Source organism: Temnothorax americanus, unplaced genomic scaffold (genome assembly GCF_048541705.1).
Source record: "Temnothorax americanus isolate GAGA-0224 unplaced genomic scaffold, ASM4854170v1 Scaffold34, whole genome shotgun sequence".
Lineage (NCBI taxonomy): Eukaryota > Metazoa > Arthropoda > Insecta > Hymenoptera > Formicidae > Temnothorax > Temnothorax americanus.
This window is the reverse complement of record NW_027509485.1, coordinates 1,438,486-1,461,014: the sequence shown is the minus strand read 5'-3', so window position 1 is coordinate 1,461,014 and position 22,529 is coordinate 1,438,486. Positions and strand designations below refer to the sequence as shown.

Sequence of the window (22,529 nt, the reverse complement as noted above, 5' to 3'; positions counted from 1 at the left end):
TTAATATCATTACATTTCTATAAGTTACACACATTTCCAAAAATGTAATATATATTATTCTTTAAAATAATTATTAATCTCTCTCTCTCTCTCTCTCTCTCTCTCTCTCTCTCACTCACTATTACATTATCCGTACTTCTGATAAGCTTTAAATGCAATTACGCTCTGCGCTAGTGCATCTCACTATTAACGATCGTGCAACGTGCAACATTATTCACATCTACGTGTAACGTTTAATATTATTTTTAACATATATCGTATTTTTATCCAGAAGATTATATCTAAGAGATACGTTCAACGCGCGCGTATGATGAGTGTAAGTCTACTGACATTCGTATAGAAGTGGATCTGCAAATAATTGGCGATATGTCTGGTACACTTGACCCTGTACTGGATAGCTCGACCATGGTCGTCACGGTTGCGATCAATTTTTAATCTTCAACGGAGTGCATCAATAAACGATCATCCTTCTCAACAAGCTCGCGTATATGGAAGAACCAAAGAAAACACAAAACACACGTACTTTTCTCTTCCGTTCTTCTGCATACAAGTTTTAATATTGGAAATTAAGCTAGATTTCGAGATAGTAATGTGTATTTCGATCGCATTACCATTATTAAAAAAAATTTGTTTTCAGAAAAATATATTTATAGTTTTACCATCTTGGTATATATATATTCATAATTTTTATGCTTATGTAAATCAATCTATATGCAAATGAAAAGAGAGGAAGAAAAGAATTTAAACATGTAAATATTCATTTCACGTAATTGCGTTTTCACAAATCCTAAAATTAACTTCTTCCTTCTCCGTGAACTTCCCTTTCTCTTCTTTTTTCCCCTTATTACCTTCTTCAATAAATTAACTTACTCTCGAACTCTTGATTGATTTTCATTATAGTATAAAATTTTTAACAGTCTATTGAATTCCTGTCGTGACACTGGTTAATTCGGAGGATTCGTATAGGATATTGTAGCGAGTACATGTAGCAGTTCGGGCTTGCGCAAAGGGCTTTGTAAATCTCCATTTGTATATGAGAGTCACGTTCGTCCAGAATCACGCATCGCGGTAGACGCAGAAAAATTGAACGAGATGCGTCGGTGGCAAATAAATTCCATGCTGGGCTAAAGCAAAATAAAGCATACCTATCGTACATAGAGATTCTTCACCCACGAAGAATTTTCATCCACGTCATTCATACATGTATATGTGTAAATATTTGCATTATGTTTACAAGGTACGCATATATAGATAAAATAAATATAGCGGCTATTTCCCGAGGTCTATGCGTATTATCCCTTGATATTGTATATGTATTTGACCGAATTACGTCATAAAGTTAAATATTGTAACTAGATATTTATTACAAGTTATAAATCGGGCAAAATATGTGACCATAAGCGGCACATGGATATATAAAAATCTTTTTTTTGAAGCAAATATTTTTTGGTTTATTTATCTAATTTGTGGAAAGAGCACGCCGTTTTATGGAGATTCGAGAAGTCGTCGAGCGCGGCACTCTGTGTTAATATTTGATACTCTATTCTATTACAATGAAAACTTAATTGGGATTTAATGCAATCTCCCAGCGGTAAGATATCTCTGTGTTGTAGCAATGGTACGCTAATTATATCGAACGGATAGTCCTGGATACTGTGAATGCTCGAATTTATGTTCTCCGAATATATTCCTGTTCTTCTACCGTTCTATTTTCAAATTACATTTATTTAAACACGGCTGCTACTAATACAGCCAGTAGCCACATTCGTCGCATCCTCGCGCGTGAGTTTCATAGTTTCTGCCGGATCAATCACTGCGAATATCGGCCACAACGGTGAGTCATGCGTGTCTGCCAGCGGATTTATTATTCGATTAATTCGTAAGATCGCCGCTCGAATATTAACTAGCTCTCGATGCGTAGTTCCTCGTAGCTACGCCCACATAGGTTGACAACCTCTCGCAGGCTGCCGGCAGCCTGTGCCGGGATGTATCCTGCAAACTACGGCAGCAGCAAATACGGGTCACGTTATTCAGGTCAACTGCGGCACCGTCCTTGCTTTTCGCTCCCCTTTCCTTTCTTCCTTCCTACCTGCCTACCTGCCTACCTGCCTCGCTTCCTAACTTGTTGCCTGGTTTTCCTCGGTGTATTCCCATGGCACTCATACAGTTATCTCCAGCCAGTACATTGCAGTGCACCCGTCGCACGTTCGACTCAAAGTATGCATTATACATTATACAGTATGTGTATTGAACCGTGTCTCTATTTTCGAATTGCTTTTCAAAAAGTAATCTATTTCTAGAAATACCCAAATAATTCTTCATTATTAAGGGTAACAAGACCGTCTTGATATAGGTACAATCAGTTTAGAAGAAAATACCATTTACGGTCCAAGCTGGATCGTGGAATCAAGATTAAAAGAATCAAGATCCAGCCCCATGGGTCGGACCTTAAATGACATTTTCTTCTAAGCTGATTAAATAATTTTTCCTCGCAAATCAAGTAACATTAGAAATTATCATTCGTATACGAGGAATGCCAGTCTTTCCATCATAACGTAGCGAATTATAAATTTTTCTGAGTTATGGTTATTTCTTTTCAACTTTTATGTTACTAAAGGGTTTTATAAAATATAGCGTGAAAACAATCATAATGTAATACAAGATAATACAGAAGGTAAATGCATACGACAGATATCACTTAATTTTCAGGTCACGGCTGTTTCTGATATCGTTTCGTTAATAGGTTTCATCGATTTGTTAGCAGAAGCGCTCAGCTGTAGTCTCTATACCAGAAATCTATATCTATAGCGACCTATATAAAATGTAGACTTCGTTTTTTTCGCTTTAATTGTTGGCACATTTTGAGCATGGTGCTAAAGTGATGATATCTGACTTGACAGACTTGGTGTCGTTTATCTTTTAACTTGTTTAAATATGCAAATTGTAATAAGTAGTGCAACATTATATCTGTTCCTCTTATAAAGATAAAATTAAAGAGCGTAATGGGCTTCATTCGTATAACGATAAGCATTTTTACCATTTTTTTTACAGTAGCACATTTTAATGAATACTTTAATTTTTGAATATCGCTTAATGATATAGTGATTATTATTTAAAATTTTTTTAGTTTTTCTCAAAAAGAGAATAACGTAGGAAGATTGAGCATTATTTTTCTTTTAATCGTTACGCTTCACATTTTCTTTTATCATCCAACTACTTGTATTAAATATGTGAAAACACCCACGGTACAAATGGATGCTCATGTACAAACGTATATGTATTCACGGAACGTAACTATCCACGGAAATAAGAAAACTTCTTGAATTTGTACGCAACGTATACACTTTTAACATGACAAGTTGGAATTCTTGACCTATAATATAATTGCGTTCAAAACACGTAATGATAAAAAGTGCAAATGTAAAGTATACACATTCACATAAGACAGTGCTTAACGGATATATAAAAAGATGTGTAGAAGAAATGCAAGTAAAAGTATTGGTCACAAGATAATAACTTAAGGAATGCGTCTAAGCCGTGTGGGAACCTGCTGTTAAGTTCGTGATTCGATTTCGTTAATGGCCCGTGTCAGATTTCGATTTTACGAGGCGACTTACTTTCCCATATATGATACGAAAAGCGTTTTTTGCGAAAAAAAGATAACCATTTTCTTCTAAAGTTATTTGTTATATATTCATAGAGAAACACCGAATTGACTCTAATATCTGTTATTTATTACTATAATGTCTTAATAACTAAAGAGAAATGTTAAGGAAGTTGTAAAGAGAATCAGAAATGTTATAAGAATTGCATAAAATTTTAAGCAGTTCTTTTACAAATAATGTTAGCATGTAAAAATTTTAGATTTTTTTTCTGGTTAGTTCTACAAATTTAATTGTTCCGTATATACAAGATTAAAATGACTTGATTAAGTGAAAGATTGATGAACAACAAACAATGCGAAAAACAAAACTATGCTGGCTTTGCAATTTTCTGTTAGTTTCTGAAAAAATTTATAACAGAATTTAAAAACTTTTAATGTCACTTTTATGTCACTTTTATATCACAGTAAAAGTTTATCGCGTAATTCTCTATGTGTTTTATACAGCAAAGCAGTTGCAGCCAATATACTTGAGATATGACATAAAAAAAGTTTATATATTTTATATCGAAGCTAGCTTTTGTTGCTATTTAAGTAAATTTTGATTAAATACACGTTTTGATATCGATTTATTAAACGACTGCGGTTCTAATAAATTTTAATATTGTAAAAAATATCATGTAATTATATTTTTCAAATCTTTAAACGTACTTTTTAGAATAATATTCTTCATATATTAAACATAAATTTATATTCAATTCTTTATATTTTTAATAGTCATTTTTGTTGATAATTGATATGCAGCATTGAGTCTTTCATTAGAACTTATTAAAACTTTTTGTATTATACTTTGTTATAAATGCTCTGAAAAACTAACCTCGGTAGAAAAAAAATGTAAAAAAATTCTCACGCTGACATTATTTATAAAAGAGCTTATGTTTTAAGCTTTATGCAGTTTTTAACATTTCTGATTCTTCTTACAACCTCCTTAAAGTAGCGTATTAAAAATCATTACAATTATAATTCTCTGCTAAACATCCAGTATGAGTGAAAGTGCAATGAATCGATTTGTCCTACACATATAGGCATGCAATGTCGCACTATCTACAATTCTAGATAAGCAGTATTGTGATATCTTGGAGTGATACTTTGTAGATATATCAGATTAAACAATAATAATATATATGAGATATTTCTAGATAGAGCACAAAAAAGTTTGATGGCTGTACTTTAAAAGTATCCAGATTAGAGATGTTAGCATTCTTTTTCGATCTCATCCCCACGCGATTTGCATTTATACACGCTTTTAATTCAGAAATATCACGACGAGTACAGCCAATAAATATGGATGATCTTTGTAAAGTCGGTTCGTTGACTGTACAGTATTGGAAATGTAAATTAGGTAGATTAATGAGATTCACTTGGACAGCGTAGGAATGGTATAATTACCATCAAATGATCAATCAAACAATTGTAAATTGTGTATGTGTGTGTAAGCCAGTACATCTCATCGTTATAAATTGCCGTTTGCTTTTCCTGTAGTCACTATGATTGGTGACATCGTCAATTTCATAGTACTCGCGCGAAACATGCTATTATCATTACCATGCTCTTCAAAAATATCTTCAAAACCTCAGCATTGTGACATAGACCGGAAGGTATAACTTTTTCTACTTGCTTGAAATATATATCAACCACGAAAAACCGTACCTTGCTATGATATTTATTTATCATACACAAATTTATACACGAATCGTACATTATAATATAATAAATATTTCACACTTGTTTTCCTATTCAAACGTGTGCTCTGCTTGTCCGTCAAACACAGTGAAATCCTGCAATGCAATTCGCATACTTGATAGAACAGATCTAGTTTGCGCCTGTATGTGCGGAATATTAAAATCGATCGATTCAAATCTCATTATTCGAGGACCATGATGGAAATATCAAATATCTCTGCTCTGCTCGAATAAATTCAAGTGGTGTCGATGAGAATCCGATAACGCCCAAGGAAATATGTATATACAAATGGCGCGTAATGCAAGGTTAAACAATACTGTAATTCGGGCGCTTATTAGCGTAACGATGAGGCCTGATCTTGGTTAACCTCGCAAAATCACGCCACACAAATCGATATCTACGATGCTCCCGCATTAACAATGAATCCAGCATAGCCTTGCTTTTCGCGTTGCATTGTACGTTGTTCAATCTTTCACTTCATCAATCCAATTTCATCTTGTATAGCATGATGTAAGAAGACAGTTGTAGCATTGCGCATAATGGTGGCCGACGAATACGACACAGTTCATCAAATTTTGGTCCGTAACATCACGCTACATTTAAATGTAGCATTAGTCAAGGTCCGTGAAAGGAATGCGAACAAAATTAAAAAATTTGTAAATATAATACGAAAACTCATATATATATAAAAAAATTGATAAAAATATGTAATACATAATATAAATTGATGATAAAAGAACAATTTCTACATTGATTAATAAGTAGTAAAGGAAGATTAAATATGGCGAATAAGGAAATGAAAAACATTATTAATGAGAAAGTATATACAAATTATTTAACTTGTATTGCAAACTGTAAGAGCAATTTTCCTGACACTATCTTATATATTTACAATCGTCTTGAGTTAATTATAAAATGCTATAATAATAAAACAGCCCTTGCAGCGTCTTTATAGGTAAACCTTTCTATAATTTAACATTTAAGATTGGACTTGTATACCGTGAATACCGTTCTAAAGTTATAGTGATGTCTATGATACAAAAGAAAGTGTGAGGGTTGATTTATAATAGCCGTAACCGTTGATTTAAGCCGTAATCTTTAAAAAATTGACTAATCACAGTCGAATGTGAGAAGAATAATCGACTGTGATTGGTCTATTTCTTAAAGATTACGGCTTAAATCAACGGTTACGGCTATTATAAACCAACCCTAAGAGTGTAGAGAAGTGATATTATATTAAAACAATTATATAAATAAAGGAACGCATTCTTCCAGAATGTTATTTTATTTTACGTATTTCTACATTTTTCTTATTGCTTAATTTATAAATTTTTTTGGCTTTTTTTTTAAGATTATTATTTTCTACGATTTCTTTATTAATTTTTCGTAACCTTATGTAAGTTCGAGTGCGAACAAGGCAAGCAATCACTTCTTTAGCGAAAGTATTATTAATTTTTATACAAACTATGTTAGTCAATTTATCGAATCTTTACTAAAGAAGTTGCCATGAATTTTCATAAATTCGTAGTTTATTATTTCTGCTGCATGCATGAAGGAAGCTTGCAGACGGATACATACAATTTCCTTTCGACAATGAGCAAAGCCAGTCGTTTGGTGGATTAGGCAAAGATTTGATGGGGACTCCCAAATCACATTATACCGATTTCTAAACCGCTACGTATTCAGCTATGTTCATAAGTGCATTTTGTTCTATTAAATCTTGAGAAGTGACATGTCCAAAATCATCGAGTAACTTAAGTATTTCCCTAAAAAGTAAGATAATTTTCTATTTTTAGTTTGACGCTCTAAAGGGAAACATAATGTATTGAAATAAAGAGAGGCTAATGTATGTAATATGTAAATTCTAATTTTTAGCTCTGACTTAGTGTCAGAGAAGGAAATTTAAATTTAAAAAATTTTCACTTTTCACACCTAAAACGTGATTTTCTGTAATGCGATTTTTTCTCGCCTACACCTTTATCGCAAGAGTTCCATGTCTTCGTTCCTTTTCACCACCTTTCTTTTCATCTCCATGTGACGTAACAAGATAATCAGATTTCTTATCTAGCGACGAATCACATAACCGGTAGCTGTTCAATGTTTTTAATCGGAAATAGTGAGATTACGTTAGTTTCACAAAACGTTTTAATTAACAGTTTAATTAACACATGCTTACAACGCATTAAATAAGTATTTTAAAGACTGACGCTCATTTATCAAAGGCTAAAAGTTGGAGAATAAATTACATTCAGCACATAAAAATTTCCCAAAATTATATTAATTAATAGATAATATATTATAAATAGACGAAAAAGTTGACGGCTGTATAAATACTGTAAATGATAATGTGTAAAACAAAATGTGAAACTATTATCCAAATTATCGCCAAAAGTTTGTCAACGGTTCTCCAATCTTTTTACATCTTTTGTAAGCTATTTCTGCAAAGTAAACTGACAATGCGAATATTACACCTTACGACGGGAAGCTCGCTTGGAATGAGGGCTCTCTCATGCGGTTCTCTTTCGCCTTGTTTTTTAAATCGAATTCCGCCAATTCTGTTTCCCTGTTGTGAAAATTCCATCTTGTAATTTAAACGAAAGTTTACGAGTTCTTAGAGAGAGAGAACATTCCGTTAGTGACCGTGCAATTAATTTATCAAGCTCTCTTGCGATGAAATTATGCAAGGCTCTTTCGTGAATTAAGTTCATAAAATACATAACTGCTAATAAGAGCGCTGCGCAAAATATTGCAATTTACGGATTGACGCAAAACTTAATACGTGTTAAATATTGTAGTCGTAATTGTCCCAAAAAGTTTGTCCCAGATAAAGTTCTTCGATTTCATGCGGGAGATGACAGGATCGTAAATTTTGTGAAGAAAGTTTTGGATCTCGACTAACGTCACGTATATTCGGAATCTCAATAATGTCAACTATATTGAGTAAAACTGCATAAGTATTATGTAAAGAGGAACGTGAGAGAGTAGCAACGATTATGCTATGACAGATATTTTGAAATATTACTGCAACCTATATATTAGAACACATGCCAAACATTTTATTCTTATATTCTTTTATATTCTTATATAATGAAAAAGATATATATTTTATTATATTCAATATCTAATCATTTATCCTTATTTATCATGTCGATAAATATTTATACTATCAATAAACTTTTTTGTTCTTGCACTAGTATCAAATTAAGCCAATTGGTTCGGACGAAAACAATAAGAAAAAAGCATAAGGAGAAACTAAGAGGCATTATTAGTATTCAACAAGATCTGTGAAATGTGCGATAGATCAAGGTATTATAAAAATAAAGTACCACTTTAATTTAGAATAGGAAATATCCGTGGGTGTGTACGCGTATATGGATATTCATTAGGTGCAACCATCGTTATCGTACGACACGCGTTCATTCTGCGTGATAAGCGCGATTTTTCCGCTGTTTTTGGCCGTTCGTATATTTTCTCTTTGTAAATATTTTCTCTTTGTTTTCCAGGCATTTACCAGAATTAAATGGGTTATAGGATTATTTCTCTTTATATTTAAAATGCGTTAAACGGATTTCATATGACACGGTTTTTCACCATTGTCATTTTTCTGTCTCTTTCAGCCAGAGAGAAAGAGAGAGAATGTTTTAATTAGCAACTATAGCCAACCATCAAAGCATATATATTCTCTTTTCTATTACGCACAATGAATGTGTATCAGAGTCACGACAGTCTACACGTCGTCTGTGTCTTTTGTAACGTTGTAACGGTATTTACAGCCATGATTCTTCGACGATAGTTATCGCGCTACTTATTGAATTATTCTTTTTTTCAAATTAATTGCATATTTAATTGTTTATAGTATAATTAAGCTGTTTGATTTATTTATTCGTCAAATTCCTTTTACTTTGTTATTCAAACGAACTCTCAAGAGCCAAAAACTGTCATGTATCTAATACGTATAACATAACATTTACAAAAATTTAAAAAATCATTATTTATTTTGTTTTTATCAATTTTGTTATCAATATTATCATAAAACAGCAATAAACTGTTTCGTGGAAATTGGTCAACTTAAAGATATTTAGTGCAATGTTACATTTTCATCGAATACACATTTTCAAATACGCAGAAAACAATAGAAATGGATTATATTAAAATATATGCTAAACATTTATTTTAATTTATTTAATATATAAATAGTACACACACACACACAAAAAAAACATGCATGCATGCTGCCATATAATATTGTCTCAGAAACCATCTGACGAGATAAAAGCACTTGCGAAGGTTTCTATATCGAGAATCGCCGTGTAATCACGAATCGATACGGTACAAATCCCCTTTTGCAGGTGCAAACACCGCCTCGTTGGTAAAAAATTGTTATGCATCGTTCCGACGTGTAGTGAATGGAGAGAGTGTCTGCTGCATGGGCGAGAAATTTGATTCTCCTTCAATTTATCCAGCAGCAGTGTTTTTCTGATAACTAAAAATAATTCTCCATTATATGCGGTCAGTCGACGGGCGTGACAGTGACGTCGAGTTGCCGTAAATCCCTTCGGCATTCATGAGTTTTTCGAAAAAGGGATACACGGAATGGTAGAAAGCGCGGAATCGTAAAAATCAAGGTTTATTTTGCGGAAAAAACAACAGAGTCGGCAGAGCTACTAATAAAAGTTGCTAGTTCACGTTGTTCTCGTGGCCGTTGTTCATTACCCATGCATATGTCGATCAACTCGAACCGAGTCTTTTTATGCTGTTTTTACGATCACACTGAATTCTGTAATGTAGAATGTACATACGTATCTGCAATCGCAATATCATACAACGTAAAATACTTATTTTTTTTTATTTTTGTATAATGTTAAATAGCGATTCGAGTATTGCTATTTTGTAGTCATTTTGTATAAGAATTTCTGAAACTGTAGATATAACAATGATGCGAAAGAAAGAAAATAATTGCGTTACGTTCATTGATATTTTAGTATTAGTTTATTTATAATTTCTTCGCTAATTTTAGTGACGGACATATCAACCGTATGCTGTTATACACATTTATAGAGTTCGTAGTGGTTTCAGAATATCTATAACTGAAGTAGAGACTACAGAAAGGTCTATTGTCGGAAGTAGTTTTTGCTATATAATACTCTCGCTTATGGTCCGAGTTATATGTTTGTGAATGCTGTTAACGTTAATAGTTCCTACTTCTTGCATTACCAATGGAGAACGCAAACTACTCGGCAAGTAAGTAAATAGTGTCATTATTAATGTTAACAGCGCGTTCCAAATACGGAACCTTATTTATGGACATAAAATTGAACGCGCTACGTGCACCGTTATGAACAATTTTAAACATTTAGTATTTTTATTTATTTTTACAGCGAAGGTCTTCTTTTCCTAAAGTAAAAGATGCCCATTGAATACTATATCTTAAATTATTTACTATAATTTCCTTCCATAAAAGTACACGTCGAATTTAGATAATGAAGACTATTCCCGGAAATCACGCTATTGGACGAATTAAAGAAGAATCAAAATTCTTGCTTAGCAGAAACACTGGGAGCTTTCCAGCAAGTGACACAAGCCGACACAAACGTCGTTCTATCTTTCTTTTTTGGCAATGAGTAACAAAGACAAAACGATACCTGTGTCGACTTGTGTCGCTTGCTGGAAAGCTCCCACTGTCTAGTACATAATCAGTTTGTAATACAATATACTTTTTAGCATCGTTAAGTTGATGTATATTTGCGTAAGGAAATCTACGTGCTCTCGACTGTGATAATCGCGATTATTTCCTCCTTCTTATAGCATTTCTTCTTAAAGTCCTTTTATCTTGTCGGATCGGATTTCCAGGAAAGTATATTATACATATATAGTATGCGTGTTTTTGTATTGTTTGTATATTAGATAAATGGAATTAAATTTTTATCGTATCTTTTAGTATAATTTATTTCTGTTTCCGTCGCATTTGAAGATTTGTAAGTGATTGTAGCGAAAATGTAGCGTCCGTAGGCAATAGAACTTTCAATAGCGTAATTTTTTTATTTTATCTGTTAAATTTCTACATTATAATTAATATCGTTCTCATTAATTAAAGACATACACAATGTTGCATACTTAAGAATTTTTTCAAGAATTTAGGGGCTTTTCTGAGATACATATAACACTGATAAACACATTAAATGCGTTTTGACGTGATGTTCAACGTTGGCCTTTTGCTTTTAGATCGCTTGAGACAACAAGGCAAAGTGGGCACAAAGGAAAAGCCAAGGAGCTCTTTTATATACTCGATCTCCTCGGGTTCTCTTAGTGGATGATAAAACAGCAAAGTATAATTTCGAACCACGCGAATGAGAATCACGGATCGTAGATCGTAGATCGTGGACGATCTTTTATTTCGGATAAAAAATGCACAATGTATTCGCGCGCAACCACGCGAATAGTATGATACATGGTCTAAAGACTAGACTACGTGCCAAAAATAGAATCTGGGTTTAATAGTGGAGCAATACCCCCTTAGTATCGAACGGAGACACTGTCACCCTCTGAAACGCTCGGCGCGCTGCGCTGAGAGAAAATTTCATATAAGTAAGCTGAATTTCAGAAGGTTGCATTTTTAAACCTGAAATTTGTTGTGCCTCTGATTAAAATTTGAATTACATTGTGGATAAACGCGCGGCGTAACGTTTTTTGCAATTGTGCGTGAAAAAATTTTCCGAATGCAGGATGAAATTTCAATTTTGCATTACCGCGGATGACAATTTTTAACGCACAAAAGCGTGTTCTGCAGATTCATTACTACCGACTTTCGAAAGCATTTACCGTATGTCCACCTTCTCAATTTTCAAACGAGATTATATCAGGAATTACTCTGGAGAATAAAATTTCGTTTAACTCTCCTAATGGCACTTGGGCGCTTTGTAAAAAGAAAACCTGAAAACTCGAGGAGAATTGTATCGCGTGCGGAACGTTCTGTCGTCTCTTTAAAAGCTTGGAAATCAGAGATCGCGCAGTCTTGGGGGTGAGGTTGGATATCGTCTGTCAATTCGAAGATTTATATATACCCTGAGAGATTAAAGTAGAGGAGACTGCACTTTCTCTCTTGGAGCATCTATCGCTGTTGTATTACACGTATACCTGACGTGAGCTGTTAGCGAGTTCCGCTAATAGTTCATATTATCAAATGTCAACAATTATCGAAATGGACTGAGATATATAGCTTCGACGTGAAAAGATGAGATTAACAAAGCGATGTCACAGGACAAATATGTATCGTACGATACGTTGATTCTTCCGTATTGATTAATACACGCACATACGCGCGAATACAAAAATATCAATGTGTATACGCGTTAATCCTTTTATTAATTTTTCGTCGTTTGTTTTACGCGCAACGATAAGAATAATTTTATTTCTATTATCGCTAGCTGTGTATTACGTTTATTTTTGCGCATTCGTGTTTTCGTCAATGCCGTGGGTGGGAATCGATTGACAGGGTTTCGTACGGTGTCATCGACACATTTTATTTAACTCTTTACTTTGTTGTTCTGTTCTCTATTCATAGACTAACTTTCTAGCTTTTTAATTTTTTTGTTTGGAGAAGCGAAATTTAACGTTGTATGAAGTGCACAGAGATGATTTCAAGTTTTGAATTACACCGATTATTTGAATGATACGGAGGCAGCATTCTTTCCTCTTGTATGAGGTATTTTAATTTCAATACGATATTAAATCCAAAAGAAACCGAAATATCTGGCGCATTTTAATGCACTGAAAGAAATAAATCGTTCGAAAATTAACAAGCGGGTAATCCAATAACTTTCAATCGGAATTATTAAAAGTCGATCAAGGCCAAAATAATGTCCGATTAATAATATCCAGATATCTTTGATAATTGGATATCATAGATCGAACATTATTTTGTAAACAGATTAGTGTGTTTACAATTTTGTGCACCTTCTTTAAATAAGAATTTAAAATTGCAAAGCGACTCGTCCGTACGATATATGCAAACGACCGGCGAATATGTGTACTCGTAAATATAATAACTGCTTCTTTTTTTTTTTTTTTTAAATTACCGGCTTCAAAGTTCCTATGGCATGTTTCCCTTTAAGCACGTTTTCTAGGAAGCAAAATTATTTCCTCGCTCCTCGCTATTTTTTTCTTTCGAGAGAAAATACAGTGGTACGCGGCCTTTGTGTTTAGTGGAAGGGTATAAGGCAGCGCGCAGCAACGGCAATTGCATCAGAAAAACGTATATAGAGTATAACACATATAAGGCGTGTAAAGGTAACGTACATAACACAACCGGACTGATTAATTAATCGGAGAAAAGAGGATGCGTCTAAAGAGGCAATTTCCTTTTTGTGATAATATAATATGTCCTTTTCTCTTCTTTTAATTAAAAAAAAAATTTTATCTCCTTCAGGAATATAGAAGAGACGCGATAATATGATATTTATTATTTATCACCCTACCTGCCGATTCGTTATTCTTTAATACATGTATAAATGATGCAATAGTTGAAATAGTTAATGAATGATGCATTAAGTTTGTCACGCGAGAAACGTAACATCATCGCGTGTTTCGCATGTATGAAAAATTTCCTGATTAAATTATGCATATAGCATTGTACTCTAATTATACATTACAATCTTAAAAAGATTATGTGTCCAATGTGTTCATCTTCTTGACAATTCACGTTTTCGACAAAATCGGTGGACGAAAACATATTACATTTTTAGAACTCGTGTAATTACTCAATTATCTCTGCCCTCTTGTAGTCGAAGACATTATTTGTAATTTTTTTACTACCAAAAATATGGCACATTTGATGGATTAGTATATGGAAATTTTGATGTGTCATGCGGCGAGGGAGTACCCGCTGCGTCTTACCGGAATGTGTCAGAAATATGTGTGTTATCGCGGTGTGAGTGGCAGGCGTTATGTTGTCACGTGTCTTCACGTCGAATTTGAACGAAATTCAATGCTATTGCCACCGGTGATGGTGCCAGCGCGTAATTGGCGATGCTGGCTTATACGGCCTATAGATTAACAATGCGTAATACATATTCCTCCCCTTTAGCGACGCCGCCAGCTCTCCGCGTAATATGCATGTGAGAATAATTGCTATGACAAATCGAGCTTCTCGTATTCCTCTTGTATTTTTCTCGTATTCTTCTCTACAAAGCTCTCAAAATAGGTTGATTCTCGCATCTTTGAAAGAAACGAGAACGTGAACATCCGCAAACAGTTGGTCGCGTAAGTACTGTATAACTTAGATACGGATAAAAAGAGGGCTAGGCATGACACGCATAAAATCGAACTTAGCTCTCCTAAGTAAAAGTCTTCCTTCAAGATGCTTCTTGTGTAAAAGTAAAAAAAATAACGTGTTATTTATTCTGTATTCTATATTTGACAGTCGAAGTAATATGATTGTTTCTTTGAAATGCCTGTAAATATAGAATATTTTTCTCCCCTTGCCATGTAATCATAGGCGCCAACTTTATGGGGGCAGTGCCCTTTTGGCCTCCCTCTCATTAATTTTATTGTGGAGGCGGCGCCCCCACAATAATTTGGACCTTTCTTTGTTTGTCTAACAACCACAAATAATTTCTGGTTATGGAGATAAGAACTTGTCAACATTTCAAATTTTATGATGAAAAACATGTGACGGATTTTAGTTACATAATACCTTAATTTATAGTGTGTGTAACGAAAGACGCTATCCATCGAAAAGTGATTGCTAACGAGTTTATTAACCCTTCGCAGAACAAATGGGGCTTTAAAGATTCGGTCAATATTTATTCAGTTTTGAATTTTTCTGAGATTTTGCGATTAATAAAAAAAACCTAAACAAGAATTAGGCATATATAACGGTATAAATAGATTCTTAAAGCCTTCGAAAGTATACTTGAATTTTTTCAGATTTTTTATGGCATTATTACAGCTTGAAAATCTTAACTGGCGTAAAAGACCCACATGTTTGACGGAAGCAGCAAAATTACACCTGTTCTGCGAAGGGTTAATCAAAATAAAATCCGTTGTGCGCGAACTTTTTTCGATTATAAGTTTTTTTTTCAATTTTGTATGTGCATTAAATATTTTGTTTGTACATACATACATAAAGGTTACTAAAGAAAGTTAGCACCGCTGGCTATGTTCACAATAAAATTAAAATAATTAATAAACATAAAATTAAACGACAATGTTAACAATCAATCGGACTGTTATTGAAGAAACAACGTAAATATATAAAATATACTAAAATAATGTCTCTGTTTGTTGTAAACGTGCCAATTCGCCTGTTCGAAATGGGGATTAACAGGCAAAAGAAGACGGTCGAATTTAAATTGAAGAAACAATAAATTGAAGAAGCAGACGCGCGAGTCTTTAATTATACGCAAAAGCTTTTTCGATGTAACAAAATTATTCTCTTTGATGCGCGTTAGCCGTGTACGGCGTGTTAATTATTCCCGCAACGTTTAATCGTTGCGCTCTATGCATTTTCAAGTGCTGGTGAATGTACTATATTGACCTCACGCATATATGGGCGTACCCATGGCTTCGTCGAGCTGTGTTTCGTATTGCAAAAAGAAATATTCCGTTTGTTCTAACCGGTAATGATATAATGATTTCGTATTACGTGAGTCATGACCGTTATGGTAAGAATTAAGAAAACCGAAAATGTGCCGATATACCGTCGGTCCACGTCAAATTGATAACAGACTCCCGTCCCGGATAATAGGGAGATCCTGATTCAAACCCTGCTTGGGGTGATATTTTTCACAACATATCTTTTGAAGAGTGGTTCTAAAGATGCGTATTAGTATCAATAATGTTAAATTAATTATCAATTTAATTATGTGATTATACCATTCTATATAGTTTCAGCTTCAGACTGCGTTTCGAGACCGACAATAACGGCAACGGCATGTGGTTTGCGAAAGGAAAAATATTATTAGGCACAAAAAATCCCGATCATATATATTGGCACATTTTCCGTTAACTTGAGTATAATAATTTCTCTCGAAAAATTGCAAATTATTCGATTGAGAAACATGTTCCAAATTCCAGTTGCATCTCCGAACTCGCGAGATGCGTTTCTTAAAAATACAATTCGTTTGAAGGAAAAAACATGGCCAATATATCTATCATTGGATTTCTCTCTCATATTTATTACGTCATAATCACGGATCATCGGTCATTTCAGTCAAAGACAGCCGGATAAATATCAGCGAGACTTACCGACGAGAGAAAATTGGATCGCCGATTTTGCGGTTTCGCTGTATTTAATGCCTCCAGCTCCTGCGCGCCCCTCGATCATTCGTCAGTCGAGACTCGTCCAGAGTGAAAAATTGAACTGTTTAAGTTCCGGGCTGAATGACGAGCACTCGAGCGTACACACATCTGGCGCGATGCACGCGGGTTGGTTTGCGTCGCGACGCCGCGTGCCGACTGAAGCCGCCGTCGCTCTTCCGCTCTCATTCTCCAGTGACGATCGAGGGAGAGTGTGCGGGCGCGCCTGCCAACATCGGGACGCCGGCGCCGCGCCGCCGTCGCCGCCGACGCCGTCGCCGTCGCCGTCGTGACCGTGACGTTCAACCACCCCGCGAGCAGCTTGCCAGAGGACGCCGCGCCGTGAATCTTGTGCCCACGTGATGCGCAATCGACCGGTCGTTTATCCGTCGGTTAACTGACGACGACGCCGACGGGAATAGTAACGACGGCGACGGCGACGACGAAGACGACGGTGCCGGTGCCGGGCGTGTCAAAGAGGAAAACGTTCCGCGCGTTGCGTTCCCTTCGTCGTCGAGGAGACGCGATGCAGCCCTGCGATCGATCCGTTTCACCCCTTATTCGTGTGTGCATCGCGCGGCGTGGCGCGGCGCGACGCAGCGCATCGTCGGCAGCGCGAGCAGGACGAACGAGCATAACGCTCGGGACAATATGCGCGACGATGGTGAACGCAACGGCTGGGAGAGGGTGGATCGGCGCGGAGCGGAGCGCCGGAGTCGCCGGGAATGGAGAAATAAAAGCGAGGGGAAAGAACGAGCGCGATCGCTCGTAAATTTCGGGTTGGGGTTCACGGGCTAGTCAAGGTCGCGCGACTCTTAACGGCACTTGAAATCGCAGGGATCGAGACGTGCAATTCGTTGATGCGATCGCGCGCAGACGGACATCAGGATATAATCGAATTACGCTCTTTAATGGAACTTTTAATTTCTCTTTTGCGAGCAATGAAAAAAAATATTGATTTTATTTCTATAAAGAGAGATGTAACTTCATATCAATCCTGTTTAATCAGATTTGCGAAACTTATCTTGGAAGGCGACCGTGTAGTCGAAGGCAAAAACGATGAGAAATATATACATCTATTTATAATATGATATAACGTACTCATATGTACGTTAACGTACTACTATTATCTAATGGATAATAGTAGTTTGGATAGTTTGTAATATTGCATACAAAGGTAAATCATCTGTAAGACGGGTTTGTGAGCATTTTTATCGTTTACAGCTTATTATCTAGATGTCTAAATTCAATTTCAAACTTTATAAAGTTTGCGCAACAGTTTGGAACACGTAGAAGATAATAAACTAATGTAAAACTCAATTTCAAAAATGAGAATCTGATAATGTACAGAATGTAACTTGTTATATTATACGTTTTTCTTTTTTATACACGTTATAAAATGACGCTTAAAAAGACTTCTACAATTTTGTACATTGCTCAATTAAGAGAGTGAGGACAATGGTCAGTAAAAATACAAGATGAAACGATAAGTATCTGAAAATGTAATTATGAAGAGTGAAATCAAACAGAAAATAGCAAAAAGAGAAGGCAGCCACTATACGTGATATATTTCGCTACTTAGAAGTTAGCCAAGGTCACGATGGCGATTGTTCAGCTTGCAAGTGCCCCGGAAACACCCTAAGTGGGAGTTTCTGAGTGCAATTCAACGAGAGTGATGTCGTAAGCTGGGAAAGGTGGACTTACGTAAAGTTCTGCAGCATATCGGCTTCTCAGCGTAGAGCTCTCGATCGAGACGTGCACAAAATGGGCAAAATTACGTAACGCAATTGGGATTTAACGATATTTATTAGCTGTTTGTTGATGCAGGTGAATACAAATAATTCCTGTGTTATTCAACCGTAATTTCAGATAAATATATATCGGCAGGAAAAGCTGTTGAATACTTTGAAGAAAAATACTTGTATTGATTTAAGCTTGTATTGTTAAAAGAGATCTCGCGTAGTGGCATGAATAATACATGAAACTTGATAAATAGCGACTAATTTAAAAGAAAAAGATAAGCTTCGTGTAGATATGTTTTATCTATATAACTTCCATCTTTGCAACGCAAATAAGTGTTAAGAATATAAAGATTGCGCGATTGATATTTGTCCGTTTACTATTTGCTAAAGCCAGAACTATTTTTCGGGACTTAACCATTTATCTTAAATTATCGGCACAATTAATTCTAATTTTATACGAAGTCACGTGAAAAGAAGACAATTATATCAAAATAAAATTCAAAAATATCGCAAATAAACTTTTAATAATTTGCGAGATTTTTGAATTTTAATTTTGATATAACACGCCCAGGGTTTATTTTGATATAGATTTTATGTTTTACCGCCGCTTATTCTTGTTTTATATTCACATTACAAAGTATCTTTGCAAGGTACCTCACTACTTTGTAGAAAATTTCTTGTGGAATTGCAATTGGAGTCTTGAATTCGCGCAAAAGAGAAGTCCTCCAAGGTTTCGTGTACAAATGCAGGATCGTAAAATGCTGTTTGGATTTTGACGGTAACTTTAGAAAAGAAGTAGCACATAGGACAAAAAGTTCATAAAGTTCCAACATGCTTCTCGATCCTAATTCTAAAATAAAATCTAATGCATCTCGAGATTCGACAAATGACAATTTATAAGATTTATAAGACTGAATGATGTAGCTGTTTTATTATTTGATGTAAATATACATCGAATTATTGGAGCATGTATATTGCATATGACTAACTACATGACTACATCCATTATATTTTATACATGCAATTGTTAGATTGTAAACAAATATCAAAACGTAGATAAATAATACAATTTTATACAAAGTAAATTCTTTGCCATTTGCTGAAGCATCGGACGTAAAATGTAAATTGTCATTTTTGAAATTGCAGTTAAGCTTAAATTTTGAGAAACTACGATTTGGCAATGTTTGTTCTTTTCCCCTCATTCTCATCGTCGGTTTCATCCTCGTCGGCGGATAAATCCGAGCCATCCTCTTCAGCTTTCTTCGTGGATTGTTCTTCGTCAGGTCGGCTCGATCGAACGGTCTTTGGTTCCCTCTCTACGTCGTCCGTATGAATATCCCTCTTTGGATCGTTCTCATCCATCTCGTAATCGTCCGCCTTATCCTCGGCAACCTCTTCGGGATTCTGCGGGCTGGAAATCCCTTTGATCGTTTTATCGAGTTTCTAGACCTACACTGTAGCTCGCAGTGCGAACACTCTGAGCAATTATGACGCTAGAGTCTAATTATTTCGCCTAACAAGAAGCAATTATGCAGAGATAAAAATAATTTTATTGATCGTAGAAAACGATGGGTTTATTATTGGAGAAACGTAAACTAGATATAGATATATCATATTATATAGACATTCTTTTTCGTCTATTTACATTTAGCTGTTCTTTTAAACTGTTAGTATTTAAACTGTAAGTAATTAATAAATTATGTTATATGTACATTATCAGCAAATCTACATACATCTACATAAATTTACGTAAAGAATAGAAATGGTCTTAAGTTTATCTCTTGTTCTGTCCCTCTGTTCTTTTGGGTCATCACCAATTTTTGTTTAAATTGCAATTTTTGTATGCCCTCGAGCTTTTAGATAATCCTGCTATATTGCGAATAATGCGAATTGTAAGTTGTGCGGATTATACATAACAATTACCTGCTTTTCCTTCTACGTCCTTTACTACGAGATCGGCTCCTTCTGCTCCTCCTCCTGCTTCTACGGCGCGTCCTCATCGAACCGCTTCTCGATCTTCGACCTAGCCTTCCTCTCCTTCTTCGCCTTTTCTTTTGCTCCTGCACTTGAAGATCCTCGAGTCTGGTCGGAATATTACGATTCTTCGAGAGAACTGTATCACAAATGCTCTTGCTTCTTCGCGAATTGCTTTTCATTAAGTCCGAGGATACACGTAGAATTTTGTGCGTAGGATCAGAAGGGATAAGGTAGCCGGATTCGACACCGAAGTCCAATGCTTTTTTCATATACTTTCTTGCCTTTCTTGTATCTGTTGAAAAATATTTATAAAATTTTAGGTAGAAAGTTATTCTTTGAATAAAAACTTTTTTGTGTGTTGTGTCTTATCTTTCCTTTTAATTGCTTCAAAACATTACACACATACATATATATTATCTGATGTTTCTCTTTGAGCATTATATGTAGATTATTCAGTTAAGCAGATTTTGTATATGTACGAAGTATATTTTGTATATCAATTGTGTTAATTGTAATATCACACACATTATTATTAAAATCAATAAGTTAAAATTTTATACGGCATACCTACATGTCAATCACATGATATTTATAGAAGTAGTAAAAGCGTTGTGTGCTCTCTATCTTTAAATCATTACTGCCATTGTAATTCTATTTGTGTATTATATAGCGATTTATCACTATTTTTCTAATTAAATTTTGTACCTTCGCCATCCACGCATTTTTGCAAATGTGAGATCGGTAGATCCTTAGAGATAGGACGTCGCTTGACGTTGTGCAATTTCGAAACCCTGCCACTATTTTTGCGCTGTCCTTGCCTTACTCTGTACCCCATGCCCTTGTCGTTGGTTCGCGAAGAATCCATGACTTCGTCATGATTCTCTTGACCACAGCAGCATTTGTTCACGAGACGACATTCCGTATCGGGTAAAGCTTCATTTGCAACAAGATATTTGTAGACCAACTCGGGAATGTTTGGCTTGCGACGACGCTCTTTAATTACATTATAGTAAATTAATTATATATTTATTTTTATTTTATATAAATTTTTTTATTCTGTTTTTTAGTATTAAAAAAACAATCAAGAAATAGTTAAAATATAAAAAATGTATAACTGAGGCACTAATATTAATGTTGATTTGCTGGCATCAGATATGCTATTTTAACCAAAATCAGAAATTAAAAGACTGCATCTTAAATACAAATTAGCTAACAATAGTGCCGTATATAATTAAATAACAACGTATTAATATTATAATAAACTAATTTATGCGTAGATATATAGTTCTGATTTTATAAACATATAGATATTAAAATATTAGATAATACTGTAATATATATACATGAATACATAAAGGAGAAGCAGATATATTTATATAGAAAAGACTTTTCTTTTTATATCTATCGCAAATTAAAATTTGTATAACATTGCGTCTTTGCTGCTAGATTGGAAAAAAACCGTGAAGATATATTACAAGAGAACCGACATGACCAAAATTCATTTAACTCATCGAAATAATTACTCACTTATTTCTTGGTGATTTTGCGCGTTCCGATGCTTCTTTATGCGAGCCATTTTGGGGTTACTATTAATTCTGTTATTTCTTTCGGTTTTCAAACAGTGTGAAAGATTTGTTGTCTAATTATTGAATATATCTGATCCAATTTTTTTAATTTTCTGGATAATTACTTGATCGCGACACGAATTTTGCTTAAAATTATCCGAAATGTTGGAGATTAAAAAGGAAAAACAATGACGTCGTCGGCGCTTACTTCATCTCTCGTCTTTCCTTTTTCTTTTTTTTGTTTTGTTTAATTATCGTTCGAGTAATCGATTAATTACTAATTAAGTCACAAACAGTAATATACGATATTATTCGTATATATCAAGAAATCAAACGCTGTAATTCTTTGGCTTTAAATAGTCAACAAAATTTTTTCTTTAATATACAATGTTATTTGTTTAAATTGTGAGTTGAATTCGAGTAACAGGTTTAACAAAGTTGTTATATTTAAAGCTAAATGGATTTATTTTGACATATCTAATAGAGAGAAATAGGGCAGCGGATGGAAAAAAAATAGGAATTTTGAAATGTTTATGACACGGCAGTATTTTGCCAAGTTTAATTAAATCGGAATAAGCGTTGTAGGCGTTTAATAAATTGTCTCTC

General features: G+C 34.6%; 2 protein-coding genes across 3 annotated transcripts in view; both read right to left on the bottom strand.

The window, feature by feature from the left end:
* The window catches only part of LOC143901552 (uncharacterized), a 43,040-nt gene extending 26,177 nt beyond the window's left edge, over nucleotides 1–16,863 (bottom strand). For both annotated transcript variants that reach the window (XM_077413983.1, XM_077413984.1), the window contains exon 1: nucleotides 16,589–16,863. The gene's annotated coding sequence lies outside the window, so the exon portion shown is untranslated. The remainder of the gene's footprint in view (nucleotides 1–16,588) is intronic.
* A 2,128-nt stretch (nucleotides 16,864–18,991) lies between these two features.
* Nucleotides 18,992–21,364, bottom strand: LOC143901557 (uncharacterized). Its single transcript, XM_077413990.1, has 3 exons — nucleotides 21,064–21,364; nucleotides 20,305–20,650; nucleotides 18,992–19,792 (listed from the first exon to the last, which is right to left on the bottom strand). The coding sequence occupies exons 1-3, from the start codon at nucleotides 21,221–21,223 to the stop codon at nucleotides 19,549–19,551; spliced, it is 750 nt and encodes a 249-aa protein (XP_077270116.1). The 5' UTR covers nucleotides 21,224–21,364; the 3' UTR covers nucleotides 18,992–19,548.
* Between the last annotated feature and the right edge of the window lie 1,165 nt (nucleotides 21,365–22,529).